The sequence below is a fragment of the Desmodus rotundus genome, chromosome X (genome assembly GCF_022682495.2).
Source record: "Desmodus rotundus isolate HL8 chromosome X, HLdesRot8A.1, whole genome shotgun sequence".
Taxonomy (NCBI): domain Eukaryota; kingdom Metazoa; phylum Chordata; class Mammalia; order Chiroptera; family Phyllostomidae; genus Desmodus; species Desmodus rotundus.
Genome location: NC_071400.1, coordinates 98,132,149 through 98,146,980, shown reverse-complemented (window position 1 = coordinate 98,146,980; position 14,832 = coordinate 98,132,149). Strand labels below are relative to the sequence as shown.

Sequence of the window (14,832 nt, the reverse complement as noted above, 5' to 3'; positions counted from 1 at the left end):
ATGCTCCAGCCGGCTGAGCCACCCGGCCAGGGCACCCGTGTCTTCTTGCAACACACACATGGACCTGCGGGTTAGCTTTCTAGAAGGAAGAAAATACCTACCCCTGCAGTGGTGGTCCAGGAACCGCAGCCCTAGCCCACGTGGAAGGCATTTTTCCTCCCAAGCCTGCCTTTCCTCTTCGCTGTCTGTTCCAATCAGCCGGGGCGATTCCCTTCATTAGCTAGCCCTGAAGGACGATGAAGGAGGTCGCGGACGTGGTAGCGCAGAGAACGCCCTCTGAGCGTGCCATGCAGGTGGCCAGGACCTTCCTGACGAGGATCCTGCGGCACGCCATGAGGTACAGTCTTGGTTCTGCCGCCCGTGTGCTTCCGCGGTGGGCTGTGTTCGTCTGTTGCTTCGGTGCACGGGGAACTGTCATGAAGTCAGTGTATTCCCCCTTCTGCCCGCCAGGTGTTCTTCCTCATTAATGCCCAGAGTTGTCAGGTGGTTTATGTTCGAAATGCTTTTTGGTCTTTCCTCTCGAATAGCCTTTATTGCATGATACCTTTGACTGCATTTGCCTGCTTGGGAGAAGGCTTGATATTCTACAGGGACCCAACGAGGCTCGATTTTTGGGCTGTGTGCTGGCCACTACCAGGCTCGTTCTCTGCTAAATTGAGGAACTGCAAATGCCAGAGGTGCCTGGAGGCTCTGTTATGCGTGCACCGCACCTGGAGGGACTTCCTCCTGGGCGCACCTGCCACACCTGGGCAGCTGTGGCCAGAAAACTAACAGACCACCCATGGGATGGTGGGGACCGTGGAGCGAAGGGTGGGGAAGGCTCACACCACGTTCAGAAGCCGTGGCCTGGCCCTGGTGAACGAGGGCATCGTGAGTCCCTCAACAGGGCCCGGTGGTTCACATCCCAGACACCCCGAGAGGTTCGGAGGCGTATATGTCTGCTCATCTGAGGTAACTACAACATTGCCACATGTACTCCAGGGAGGAAATAAACAGAAGCAATCCCAACGGGGACCCAGCCTAGCGGGTGACTCCTTGCGCTTTTCTCCAGCCCTGGTGCTTTGCTCCTGGCCAAAGCTGCTCCGAAACGGGAAGACGGGGAGGTTCTGTCTGCAGTCCTACTGTGGGAGGGAAGGGCCAGTTTGTTTTACTTAGCTAGAATACATTGGAAGAATAAGGGCTGGCTCCCCTTTCGGAGCCTGTGGTCGGCATTCTACACTGGCGTAAGAGACGTTTCAGCACAGCGTCCGTGCCCAGGGACAAGCAGAAGAACCTGAAATTGATGCTCTCCAGCAGGTGGAAAGAGCTGGGGCTTCTCTCCACACTTGGCGAAGAGCTGTCCTGGGTGGGGGTGGCGTCCCTGAGTCATCTGCCTTCTTTTTCAGGAGGAACGAGCTGAGCTGGCGGCCTCACTCCTGGCACGCCACCAAGTTCTCCGATAGCCACGCCGAGATGTCCACCTGTCAGCTGTCCTCCGCCGGCCCCTCCTGGCACGGCGGACACCACACCAGGTAGGCCCGGGATTCCGGCTAGCAGGGGCAGTTGGATGCTTGGCGCACAGCCTCACCTCTGTCATGACGGTGTCCGCCTTGCCTTCAGTGATTGTGTTTTCAGAGGAGAAAAGGCCGCTGGTTGACACCCCACGGCTGGTAGGAGGCACTAAATCCGTGCACGGTGCGGGCAGGTATGCCGTATTTGAAAACAAACCCTGGAATACCAAGAGCAAGGACGAACAACTTGCTCTTCATTTATATTGTGTAATGGACCAATCGAGAGCCTGGGGCTGATGTCCTTGGGCTAGCTGAGCCAGGAGTTCTGAGCCACCGTGAGCCCACAGCCACACCCTGCGTTTGAGATGTCTCCACGCACATTGAAAGGTCAGAGCAACATGGGTTGAGCAGGTGTATCGTGCAGAAGCTCGCCCAGGTGCTGCTGTGGAGGTAGGGAAGCCCGGGGCTTCAGAGCCTGCACGCCCCAGTGGCGACCGGCCTTGAGCCCGCCTTCCCGCCAGCGGTTCCTCACTGAGTGAGAGACGGAGAAGGTGGCCATTCAGTGGGAGAGGCTGTGCTGGTTGACCCAGCCCATCAAGGTGAGAAGGCTAAGCCAGGCGAGCAGGGCACAGCACCTGGGCACTGCGGCTTCATGGGGCTCCCGCTCGTCATAGCGTAGCGGCCAGTGTGCCAGAAGGATGACAGTAATAGTAACAGTGTGGCTGTTCTGTGTGTGTATGTGCACGCCCATGAATCCGTGTGCTGGGCTGTGGGTCTCTGCGTGTGCACATGTTCACACACACGTGCAAGCACACATGCATGCCAGGACACGAGCACACTGCATTTGTTCATGCATATGTGCATGTGCGATCTCACACACACCTGCATGTGTGCGTGCGTGTGCACCCACGTGTGCATCTGCACACGTGCATACCAGTGTGCACACGTATGTGTGTCTACCGGCATTTGTTTGCTCATGTTGTATGCATGTGAGTGCAGGCATGTCTGCACACGTGTGCACCTGTGTGCCCGTGTATGTGTGAGCGCGCGTATCTATATAAGTGTGCTTGTGCCTGTCGGTGTGTGTGTTTGGGGCTGCCATAAGCAGGTCAGGTCGGGTTTGGGCAGCTGGCACTAGTCTTCTGCATCGTGGAAGCGACCTCGTGGGAAGTGACGGCCGTCCGTGCCAAATACAGCACGAGCTCTTCAAAGGGACAGGAGGTGATGGTGAGGGAGCCCCAGGCAGGTTTGGAGAACCGCCGACTCTCTGCCGAGTGGTAAAGCCCCGGTGAAAAGTGCGCCTTTTAGTTTGTGATGGAGCTGATTCATATTCTAGGATCTCCATGAAGCCCACATTGAAGCCCACATTTGGTGGTTTCTTGATGGAACAGACAGATGTGCGGCCACGTTTGTATGTCCTTGCCCATAGGATGTCATGGAAGAGTGAGCTCAGGACTGTTGGTGGGAGGGTGGAGAGGACAGGCTCCGTTTCTGTGAGGGGTGCCTGGTCTGTCTGCACAGCGGAGAACGCAAAGCTGCCTCCCTCGCATGACTTAGCCAGCACACCGCCCTGGCTTCTTCCTGCTCACTCATCATGGTCCTCTGCAACCTAGCCGTGGGGCTTTTTGTTTGTTTTTAAGATTTCATTTATTTTATTTTTAGAGAGAGGGGAGAAAGAGAGGGAGGGAAACATCCACGTGTGGTTGCCTCTCATGCGCCCCCTACTGGGGACCTGGCCCACAACCCAGGTATGTGTCCTGACTGGGAATCGAACCTGTGACCCTTTGCTTTGCAGCCCTGTGCTCAATCCACTGAGCTACGCCAGCCAGGGCTGTTTGTTGTCGATTTTCACCTTGAAGCACAAATGTTCTAGATCTGCTGAGCGTGACTGAAACCACTTGGCCGGCCTGGATACAGTGCCAGCCCTGAAACCCTGTGGTTCTTCTCGTCCCCAGCTCGTCCTCCCAGGACCTGTCGGGCGCGTGGGAGCAGACGACCCTGCAGCGCACCTCGGGCCACTTCAGCTCCCTGGGCAGCGTGGACAGCCTGGACCAGCCCTCGCAGCCCTTCCCCTCTGGCCGCCTCTCGGCTGCCAAGTCCAACAGCAGCATCGACCACCTGGGCGGCCCGAGCAAGAGGGACTCGGCCTATGGCTCCTTCTCCACCAGCTGCAGCACGCCTGACCACACCTTGCCCAAGGCGGACGCCTCCTCCACGGAGAACATCCTCTACACAGTGGGCCTGTGGGAGGCCTCTCGGCCGGCTGGCAGCCGGCATGACCCCCCGGGCCTGGAGGACCGGCTCGGGCACTTGGCGTGCAGGCTGCCGTGCGAGCGCAGCAGGAGTCCCAGGCCAGAGGACGGGCCCGAGCCGAAGCTGCCCACATCGGGGCGGTCCAGCTTTGGGCCTGTCTGGTACGTTCCTGATAAGAAGAAAGCCCCCGCTTCCCCGCCCCCGCCCCCGCCCCCTCTGCGCAGCGACAGCTTTGCTGCCACCAAGAGCCACGAGAAGGCCCAGGGCCCTGCGTTCTCAGAGGCGACCGCCACACAGCACTTGGCGGGCTTGACGCGGGCCCAGCCCCGCGGCGACTGGCGAGCAGAGCCCGCCGATGCCCAGCGCAGGCCAGCACGCCCGGGAGACAGCAGGAGACCTGGCAGCTCGGGCTGTGCTGCGGATGGGCACCTGGACTGCTCATGGCCGTCCACCACCCACGGGGCCCCCAGCCGGCTGCAGGCTTCTCTGTCCAGCACCGACGTGCGCTTCCCGCCGTCTGCCTACGGGTGCCAGCACCCGCGCCAGTACAGTGACGAGAGTCCCTTCTTGCATGAGGTCCCCGGGGCTGCCACGGTGCCGGCAGGGCAGCTGCGTGGGGTCCTCGCCAGGGTTCGGCAGGAGGCTCCTGCCCAGCGTTTTCAGGATGACAACGCCTCTCAAGCCAAGTGGCCCCATGCTGCTGACCGGAAGGGGGGTAGCGGTGGGCAGAGCTACCACCGCTCTGTGAGCACCAGACAGGGCCTTCCAGGGGGTCCTCAGCTGTCACATCCCCGTGACAGCTATTGGCGTTGCGGCTCGCCTCTGGGTGCCTTGGATGGTCCCGCCACACAGCTGGTGGGCCAGAAGCCCCGCGGTCACTTCCCGCGGCACGAGGGTGCCCAGGAGAGGGAGAGGGCCGACCCAGGGGACAGAGGAGTGGGCGGCTGCTCCTCGGGAATGGAGGAGCCCCCTGGGGCCAGCCACGGCGACCGAGCCAGTGTGAAGCAAGTCGCTGACGCCTTCAAGTGGGCCCACGGGGACAGTGGCAAGATCTCCGCCCACAAGACGCCCATGTTGCACTCGCTGACCCAGGAAGGCAGCCGGTGGCCTGCGGAGGGCCAGGAAGCGGGCACTGAGAGGCCTCCGCCCTTTGATGCTCAGGTGGGCAAACCCACGCGGAGGAGTGACCGCTTCGCCACCACGCTGCGGAACGAGATCCAGCAGCGGCGAGCCAGGCTGCAGAAGAGCAGGAGCACCGTGGCGCTGGCTGGGCCCGATGAGGCCGAGGGAGAGGCCAGCGGCTGGCCGGGGGCTGCTGCCCCAGGACCGTCTTTCCTAGGTACCTACAAGGACCACGTGAAGGAGGCCCAAGCCCGCGTCCTGAGGGCCACATCATTTAGGCGCCGCGACTTGGATCCCAGCCCCGCGGAGCGTTGCACAGGGTCCCCAGAACCCACGGCCGGGAGCCACCGCCCACAACCCAGCCCTGTGTCCCCGACTTGGGAGGCAGGCCAAGCCCGGCCACCCCCGTGCGCAGGTGGCGCGCCCCACGTGGCTCGCATCGGGGGCCGCAGGCGGTTCACAGCCGAGCAGAAACTGAAGTCCTACTCCGAGCCAGAGAAGATGAATGAGGTGGGGCTCTCTGGGGACCGGCACCCCCGCCGGCACCCCGAGGACACCGTGGGCACCTTCGCCGACCGGTGGAAGTTTTTTGAGGAAACCAGCAGGTCTGTTGCGCAGAGGGCTGGCCCGAGGCAGGTGCTCTCCGGAGGCCCAAAGGAGAAGCTGGACAGGCCGTGGGCCGCCGGCCCCGGGGACCAGGGCCCCGAGCCCCGGCTCCAGGGAAGGGCCCGCACCACCTCCTTCGGGGAAAGTGCTGGCGGCCCCAGGAAGGCGGGAAAGGTGGGCACACCGGAAGCGCCGCAGAGGCTGGGAACCTTTGCGGAGTATCAGGCCTGTTGGAGGACGCAGAGGAGAGGCCCGGACGCCAGGGCCTCGGGGCGGTACCACTCCGCCGACGACATCCTGGACGCCAGCCTGGGCCCACGCGAGCCGCTGCAGCACGTGCACGAGCGGTCACGGTCATCGCCGTCCACGGAGCTCTACAAACAGGTGAGCCTCGCTCTTGTTTTATCCTCACCTGACGATGTGTATTTACTGAGCGAGGAAAGCGGGAGAGAGAGAGAGACAGACAGACAGACATCGATCAGTTGCCTCCCCACTTGGGGCGCAAACCGGCAACCTGTTTGGCGCGCAGGAGGGTGCTCCAAGGCGCTGAGCCGCAGGGCCAGGGCGACGACAGTGTTCAGGGCCCTAATTTCCCCTGGAGTTCTCAGCCCTGTTGCTGTCATCCCGTGGCTCCCCTGCCTCCCTCTGCCCCGTGAGCTGGTCCCTGTGACCTGGGAGGAAACTGTGGAAAACAGTGCCTTGTCTTCAGAAATGAAAAGTGGCGTTTTAGGTAAACGGTTAAGAAAACTAGTAATAGCCGCTTTTCAAACGTGGGTGCCATTGAGTATTTTTAGTGTCTGTTCTTTTAGTATTCTTTTTTATTTTTTGCCGATGTTTTAAAAGACTGCTCAGGGGCAAACGTAATGAAAAAGCCCTGCATTACACTATACAGAATTGCACTGTTTTTGAGGCGAGAGTGTTGATGGTCAAACTTGACGGGAAGCTTTCGCACAAGCACCGTCTTTGTATCAGTGCTTCTGAGTCGATAGCTGCCGTCTCCCTCTCTCTGTCTCTGCGTTTGGGGCTCCCGAACCTGCCCGTCTGTGTGTCCCACAAAAGGTTTCCTGTGGCAGCCCCTGGTGAGTCTCGGAAAGAGCGAGCGGCAGGATTAGCACAGGGAGTGTGTGCGAGGGAGAGAGGCCTGGGCCCGTGGGCTCGGGGAGCACTGTGTTCTGCCCTGAGGGTGCCCTGGCCCGTGGCCTGTGCAGAAGGACCGCCGAGAATTCCACGTTCGCTCTGTCAGGAGACAGGAATCCCAGACTCAGCATGTCTGGGGCTCGGGGCTCTGCTGCAGCGAGTCGGCAGCAGCTGGGTTGCATTTCACTTTGGTTGTGGGTTTTTTGGGTTTTGGTGTGTTTTTTTCTTTTCTTTTTTTTTTTTTTTTGGAGCCAATTGTGTCCCACGGCTACCAGACCTCATGGAGTGGACGCAGGGTCTGGCCGTGTCGTCCTGGTACAGCACTTTGCGGAGCTGAGCTCCCAGCCCTGTGGCCGAGTGCCAGTCAAGGCGGCAGGCTGCGTCACTGACCCCGTGGTCCTGGCTCACAGGGCAAGCCCACAATGACAGGGTTCATAATATCAGATGTCTTGAAGGAAGCGGCTTGTTGACACGAGTGTCCCTGTGCCGCCCTTGGCAGGAAGCGCCTGTTGAGCCGCGGCGACAAGCAGAGGACCCTGGGGAGCACGGAGAACTTGCCTCCGCAGTCCGGGACGAGGAGCAGTGTCCGGCCCCAAGGTAGGCGCCTGACTTTGGGTTTGGGGTTATCGAGAGAGCTTCCGGGGGTGGGCATCTTGATGGGGGTAGTTGCTTGGTGAACGGGGTTGGGCGTGTGGTTTCGGCGAAACCCAAAGGGGTTGCTAACGGCATTCCAGTGTCCCCGGGTGCCCCTCAGCCCTGCCCTCCACTGCGAGTCTTGGCCGGAGCCACAGCCCCACATGCTGCCTGGGGAGGAGCCCCAAGGGCAGCAAAGCCTTCTCATGCCATTGCGGTGTTTTCCGTTCCGAACATGGCTGCTGCGTGTTGTGTGTAGTAAGGTTCTGTATGTCGGCAGGAGAAACCCGGTGTCACGCACTTGAATGAAATGCTTCATCTAGGATGCCGACGGAAGGGTGCTTTCCTGACCTCGCTCGCAGCTGGGTTGCAGGGGCGCGGTCTCCGAATCCAAGTTGCCTCCAGGGTTTGTCAGTGAGAAAGGAATAGGGGTTCTCTGAATTGGGCGTATCTCATGAGTCGATTCTGAGCCTCATCGTAGACGTCAAGGCCGTTGGCTCCCGACGAAAGCTCAGAGCACCTGTAAGGACGTGGGTGGCGGCGGGAGGGACAGCTGCATGCCACAGTTGTAAAGTGTTGCAGGTATAGCTGTTTCATCGTAGCGAGGAAGGAGTTCACATTAAGTACATAGTGTCCCTTGCCCTTCACGCCGGAGGGATGCGGAGGAGAAAGGATCGGTGCCCGCGGGAGCTGTTGCGTGACCCCATGTAACAGGCCGGATGGAGGGGAGGGGCGGGAATACACGTGTACGGTAGGCCCGCTGCGTGCCGAGTGTTCTCACACCTTGGGAATCTCTGCCGATGGGTGCGATGTTCAGACACCACCCTCAACGTTCCAGGTTCCCTGGCAGAAGTAACCCAGTGAAATGTTTGCTTTTGAGAGCTGGATGGCATGGGGTTGTATTTCACTTGCCTGGAAACTGAGTGCTGTTAGCCGCACACGAGGGGATGGGTGTTTCTGTGGCTCTGCGGACCCGGGAGTGGTATTGTGTGTGTGTGTGTATGAGAGAGAGAGAGAGAGAGAGAGAGAGAGAATGGGAAGTGAGGAACCAAGCACCCTGCACGGCTGACCCTGAGAAGCCCCGGGTAAGAGGGAAAGGCCGATGCTTAATACACCTACAGAGTGTGAGGGGCACAAATACAGCTTTATTCCTGCGGATTCCAAACAAGTCAGAGCCGAGTGCTGGCTGGACTTTCTTCAGAGCCCGATCCTGGGCCCTGCTGGGAGGGTGTGCCGTGGGTGCGGCCGAGGCTTCGGGTGCAGCTGCCCAGGGCCCCCTGCACCCGTGGGTCTGGCCTTGCTTCTGCGCTCAACCCTTGAGTGTGTAACTGAAGCTGCAGAGGGTTGGTGTGCTGCTTGGAGCTGAGCCCCCTGCTGTGAGCAGAGTCCCTGTGAACAGCCGGGATGGACGTATTCTGTGTTGTAAGGGGCTCTATCAATAGCGAAAAGGTCGACAGGAAGGGGGAGGGTCCGCACGCTCCCTGTGTCACGGCCGGGTCTTCCAGCAGACTGCGTAACTGCTCTGCTCTGCAGAAATTAGTTCCAGAAGCTTTCTGCTTTTGAGCTACAGACCTAGTAATTTTCAGAATTGTGGGTGCTTTTAAAGCCTGGCAAGCCGCAGTGAAATGCTAGCACAGGACTATGGAGAAGTGGTTTCTAACTTTTTTCAAGACAGCGTTTCTTTTCTGAAGTGTTGGCCAGAAATATTGCTCTGGAAACATTAAATTTGATAGTGAAAGGAATGAAAATTCAGGCAAGGGACGGTGTTTTACTCACTCACCCCCAAAAACTATAAATGCAAAGATTTCAAGATGTGCAGATATTTCACATAAGTTTAAAGTAATGTAAACCAGTCTGTATAAAGAATACAAATTGTATAAATTGCAGATCTGGTACACGGTACATGAGTATAAAAAGTTTTTTGTCGTCCTTTTTTGGGATGACAGAAGAGCATTAAAATAAGATTATTTGGGCAAGGGAAATAAAGGAAAAAATAAACAAATGGGACTACATCAAATTAAAAAGCTTCTGCACAGCTAAAGAAACCAGCCTCAAAATGAAAGAAAAGGAAACCGACTGTGTAGGAAAACATATTTGCTGATGATTCCTTGGACAAGGGTTTGATGTCCAAATGTATAAAGAACTCACACGACTCCACTCCAGGAAGACAAACAACCCAACTGAAAAATGGGCAAAGGACCTGAACAGACACTTCTCCAAGGAGGACATTCAGAGGGCCCAGAGACAGAGGAAAAGATGCTCAGCATCATTAGCCATCAGAGAGATGCACATTAAAACCACAATGAGGTACCACCTCACACCGGTCAGAGTGGCCATCATAACCATGGGTGGGTGGGCAGGTGGGTGAAAGGAGGGACTGATTGGTGGGTGAACGGATGAAAAGACGGATACCAGCCTGAGGTTCCTTGAGTGAGTCCTTGTAGATGACGGTGAATGCGATTCCCTGTTGGCCCACTTTGGGAGCTGAAGTTCTGTTTAGATTGTAGAGTACATGAGTGGAAGTGAAATGGGCTTTCCTTTCCTTGTCCTTCTGTGCTCACATGCCATTTGGAATGAAGACACAAACATCTCAAAATACAGGTGGGGAAGCATGGGTGTGTTTTCCGGGCCGGTGTTTATAACACGTGTAAGAAAGCAGAGCAGTTCCACGTTTGATTATTGCTGCTCCACTCGGAGCAAATGGGATGAGCATTGTGTTCTGGGAGGTGCTGGAGCTGAAGCTGAAAGGGGACCTGGGGGTGGAGCAGTTCAGGGGCTGGAGGCTCTGGCAGGTCCCTTCTTCTTCACCGCCTTCTGGCCACTTGCACCCCATGTGTGTGAGGGGCTGGTGCTGAGCGGCACCGCTATATTCCATTCGCACAGATGGGAGAGGAGGTCGAGAATGACCACTTAGCCCCAATCGCAATCACAGCCACTAAATGGAATCCAAATGAAATCAAGGTCTTCAGGGAAGATGTGCCTTCATATGTATTTATTTATATGTTTTTAATCGAGGTTTTATTTATTTTTAGAGAGAGGGGAAAGGAGAGAGAAAGAGAGAGAAACATCAGTGTGTGGTTGCCTCTTGCACGCCCCCTACTGGGGACCTGGCCCACAACCCAGGCATGTGCCCTGACTGGGAATTGAACCAGTAACCCTTTGGTTCACAGGCCAGCGCTTAACCCACTGAGCCACACCAGCTAGGGCTGCTTTCATATTCATAAGGAAGCTAAAACCCACCTGAGGGTCACCTTCCCTTGTGTTTTTTCCACAAGTTACCATGTGAGAGGTAACTTGCTGGACAGAGGTGAGGGCCGAGAGTGGTTATTCGTGTATGAGTAGATTTCAGGGGAAGACAGACAGATTTCCCATCCAAGCTCCCCCTCGTTTGTGGCTTTAAGGAGGGCGTTTACGTCTCCGGGCCTTCAATTACAGGAGGGGCAATTGAAGCTTTCTATTCTGAACTGCCTGGCTGGGTAATTAGGAAGCTGGAGTAACAGGGCGAAACTCAGGCTTGGGGGACTTGCAGGGCTGAGCCCCGTCAGGCCTGGCGTCCTCCCACCGCATGCTGTGTGCACTTCTCATCATCTGAGAAGTCAGAAACAGCAGCCGGCGGAACAACTCTGTACCCAGGGTCTGCTAGCTAGTGTTCTCTGTGTGTGTGTGTGTGTTTATATATGTTCGTATACTTTTAATTTTTTTAAAGATTATTTATTCTTAGAGGGGAAGGGAGGGAGAGAGAGAGGGGGAGAGAAATATCAATCTGTGGTTGCCTCTCAAGCGCCCCCTACTGGGATCCTGGCCAGTAACGCAGGCATGTGCCCTGATTGGGAATTGAACCGGTGACCCTTTGGTTCCCAGGCCAGCGCTCAATCCACTGAGCCACACCAGCCAGGACTTAAATGGTTTTTTTACAAAGAGAAACATCGTGCCCTGACTGGGCTTGAACTTGCAACCTGAGCACCTCAGGACCATGCTCTGAGCTCCCAGGCAGGGTGCTGGCTTGATTCTGCGTCTTCACTGGCAGCTCTGTTTTCTCCTCGCATCTCCGCCCACGTGGTTTTAGGAAACGCAGAGTCAGGGCAGGCGGCCGCAGGTTTGCTGACTTGCTGGTGTGGTCGTGTGGCTTCATGTTATTCGGGAGGCAGCTTTTCATGCCTGTGGTTGCAGGGTTATGGGGCTTGGGGTTGGGCCGGGGAGAGAGAGGCTGGGGAGAAAGGAGGAGCAGAGGGTGCAGAGGAGGCTGGGATAATCCCTTACACGAAATGCGGAAGCTGGGGGGAAGCGGGGGGAAGTGGGGACCCACACTGAATGAACCCTGACGTCTGTGTGGACAGGGTAGGGAAGCGGGCCTTCTGGTGGGATTCTGACATGCGTGGGTGGGGTGGCTGCTGTCCAGGCCTGCAGACAGCGGCAGCTTCCACGGGCGGTGCCCACCCTGGGGACGGCACCAGGGCTCCCCCTCCAACCCTGTATGAAGCAGGCAGGAGTCCAGGGCACTCTCTTCCTGAGTTGGATGGGCGTCCATGGCTTGTTCCCGAGGCCATAACCACTCTGCTCGTGTCTCCTTTTATCTGTCGATGGCTCTGCTCCGGGCCTGGTCGGTGCATCTGGGTTGACGTCGCATAGGAAGTTATATCCTGCGGTGCTCGTGCCTTCGTCCAGAACTGCATCCGAGCACCCCGGCACCCGGCACCTCTGGATCCTTCCAGCCATGCTTCCTTCCCTGTGCCGGGGTTTCAGCCAGTGTCCGTGGTTTAGCGCCGAGACGGACAAGGCAGCGGCCGCTCACGTAGCCATCCGGATTTCAACAGACACTATTGTGTCCTCATAGGGCGGTGACAAGACTGAGCATCACCTCGAAAGCAGGTGTTAGGGAAGCAGGAAAGAGTAGAAACCTGCTTCAACGGAGATAAGGAGGTAGGTCGTCTCTGACCACCCCCTAGAGGCCCGGCCACGTGGGTGCATCCTTGCTGCCCGACCCCGGGCTGCCTGCAGCCTCCTGCATTTTCAGGACAGACGGAAAGCAGGCCCCCGAGGCAGGCAGCCTCTCTATGTGGGGCGAGTGCAAGGCCATTACCGTCTTTGTCTGTAAGGTTATGTTGATGACTTGCTTTTAATTTTTTTTTTTTAAACTTTATTGTCCGTGCTATTTCAGACACCCCCACTTTGCTCCCCAAGACTTGCTTTAATTTTTAACTTACTCGCCGTTACTGGCTTTTTTTGAAGTGGGCTGTTAAAAAAATTTTATTATTTATTTTTACATTGTGGTCGGATCCACATCGTGTAAAATTTACCAATCGAATGGACGTGTGTAGCTCAGCCACATTCTTCGTGGCGGTGCACAGCCATTGCCACTATGGAGTCCCAGAGCGTCTTTGCCATCCCGGTGGGAAACTTGGTGTCCGTTCAGCGGTCACCCCTGAACTGGGTTTCTTTCCACGCTGAACTCGCAACGGTGCCCTGTGCCTGTCGTTAGAGTGTGCGTAGTAATGCGCTCTTGCTGCCCGAGGCTGGCCCTCAGAATCCCTTCCCCGCACGCTCCGTGTTGAGGGGGGGTCGGTTTTGTGTAGCTCGTCTCACCGACGGATTCACCTCATCAGTTGTCTGAAAGCCCACACACTGGCAATGAAAAAGGAGACTGGTTCTGAGCCACCTCTTTCTCCGAAGCAGTCATAAATGCATGCACCTATTTCTCAGTGTGTGAAAACCTACACGTACCCCAGAATTCATGAAGGGGCGCGGGACAGTCAGGAGCACTTTTTACGTCGGCACCTTTTTTAGAGCTCCCCCCGCCCCCTGCAGCCTTGTTTCCTGCCCCTGCCCACGACAGAGCTCCCCACCACCTGCAGCAGCCCCGGGACTGGGAGGAGAGGGAGGTGCAGGCGGTGCAGGAGGTGCAGGCAGAGACACAGAGCAGGTGCCTGAGAAGTAGCATAGCCTTGAGGTTTCCTCACACACAGCGCTTGCAGCCTGCGCGCCTTGCAGTTTTGATGTTTTTGGTGAAGTGCATGACCACACCGTGTGTGTGTACGTGTGTGTGTGTGTGTGTGTGTGTGTGTAGAGGGTGTGTTTCCTTGTCCGTGGTGATAACGTCGTCGTCCCTTGTGGGACGACAGAGGAAGGCCAGGCTGTCCCGTGTAAACCAAGCTCTGGCTCTAGACAAGAGACAGGACGTCGGGGTGACAGGCCGACAGAGCTGCGTGCTGTTCGTCAAAAGATGAGCGATGCATCATGTGGTGGCAACAGGAGCCCAGGCAGCTCAACCCAGGAGAAACCCCTTGGCAGTGCCTGGGGCTCAGAGTCACGGTTCGCTCTCAGCAACCCCGAGGCGCCCCTCCCTTCATTTATGTATTGTTTTAAATGTTTGACTTCAACCAGCAGCGGTATTGAATGATGTGGACAGTCCAGTCCCCCACCCCCACGACCCTGGCAGCCTCGGCCTCGGACTGGGGGTGTCCGGGCTCCCTGCAACCCGCCATTGTGTCAAAGTAGTGGAGACATCGTTTCTCTCTCCTGTAACTTACAGGTTGCTTTGTGTTGGATCCTCTAAGGACTATAGAAATAACGAAGTAGGTATTTTATACTGAGGCACTATTAGCAACGTAATGAAAGATAAACGGAGCTATGTGTTGCTGCATCTGACACGTTCCTAACACCCGGAGTGGGCGAATCCAGACGGACTGAAGTTAGATGAGCGGTTACCAGGAACTAAGGGATGGGGGGCGGGGCGTGACGGGCAGCGGGCAGGACAATGTTCTGGAATTCCATAGCCGTGATGGTTGTACAAGCTGTGCATATAGCGTTACAGAGCAAGGGGGGGGTTCACGATAAATTATTACAGAATGGATCCCCCCATTTCTGTCTCTGGAGGTTCCTCCCCCCCACACCCACCTGCTAGGTCCGCAATGCCCGCCACCAGAGGAAAGACATCTCTCAATGCCAGAGACTGGTGAAAAGGAAAGGAATTGTTTATTTAAAAGTTACACAGACTTAGAGTAATGACTTAATGTCTTCAATAAGATACTAAACTCCTTTAGAATACCCACAGATGCACAGTCCTTCCCTCTCCCTGTGCCCAGTCCGGGGTACCGTGTCTCAGGAAAAGAAGTAGACGTCCGTGATTCAGGCTCCCGGCACCATCAGCTGTGTGGCTGCTGCGATCTCCAGTTAATCCAAAGCCATGTGGCACCTTCTCATGGCCCACCAGCAAGAGTCCTCTCTCCCCTTTCTCTATGGCTGCAAAGTCTCTCCTGCTGCCTAAGCCGCGTGGCAAGAAGAAGCACTCCAAAACCTCGTGGTCCTCTTTACTCTCCTTCAGAACTGTGTGGTCCTTTTCCCCATTTCAGAACCGCGTGGTCCTCTTCCTTTCCCCTCAGAACCTCGTGGTTCTCCTATTCACTCCAGAACCGTGTGGCCCCCTATTTACTTCAGAGCCGCGTGGTCTACTCTCTATTCACTTCGGAGCCGTGTGGTCTACTCTTTCTATGGCTGCCGCGCCTAGGTTTAAATCCCAGTGCCCATCTTCCTTGGCAGCCCCATTTCTGACTCCTCCTACAGTCAGTTACACCTGCCAGCATTCCGTATTCTT

The 14,832-nt window shown here is 56.7% G+C and overlaps 1 protein-coding gene across 6 annotated transcripts in view; it reads left to right on the top strand.

Annotated features, from left to right (window-relative positions):
• The window catches only part of SHROOM2 (shroom family member 2), a 96,570-nt gene that overhangs the window by 57,781 nt on the left and 23,957 nt on the right, over positions 1-14,832 (top strand). For 4 of the 6 annotated variants that reach the window (XM_053916870.2, XM_053916869.2, XM_053916874.2 and 1 more), the window contains exons 3-5: positions 1,386-1,511; positions 3,446-5,855; positions 7,108-7,205. In XM_053916870.2, coding sequence (XP_053772845.1) covers positions 1,386-1,511; positions 3,446-5,855; positions 7,108-7,205 — 2,634 coding nt within the window. Of the gene's footprint in view, positions 1-106; positions 338-1,385; positions 1,512-3,445; positions 5,856-7,107; positions 7,206-14,832 lie in introns of those variants that run through there. The other 2 variants (XM_053916873.2, XM_053916872.2) reach the window with 1 other exon arrangement.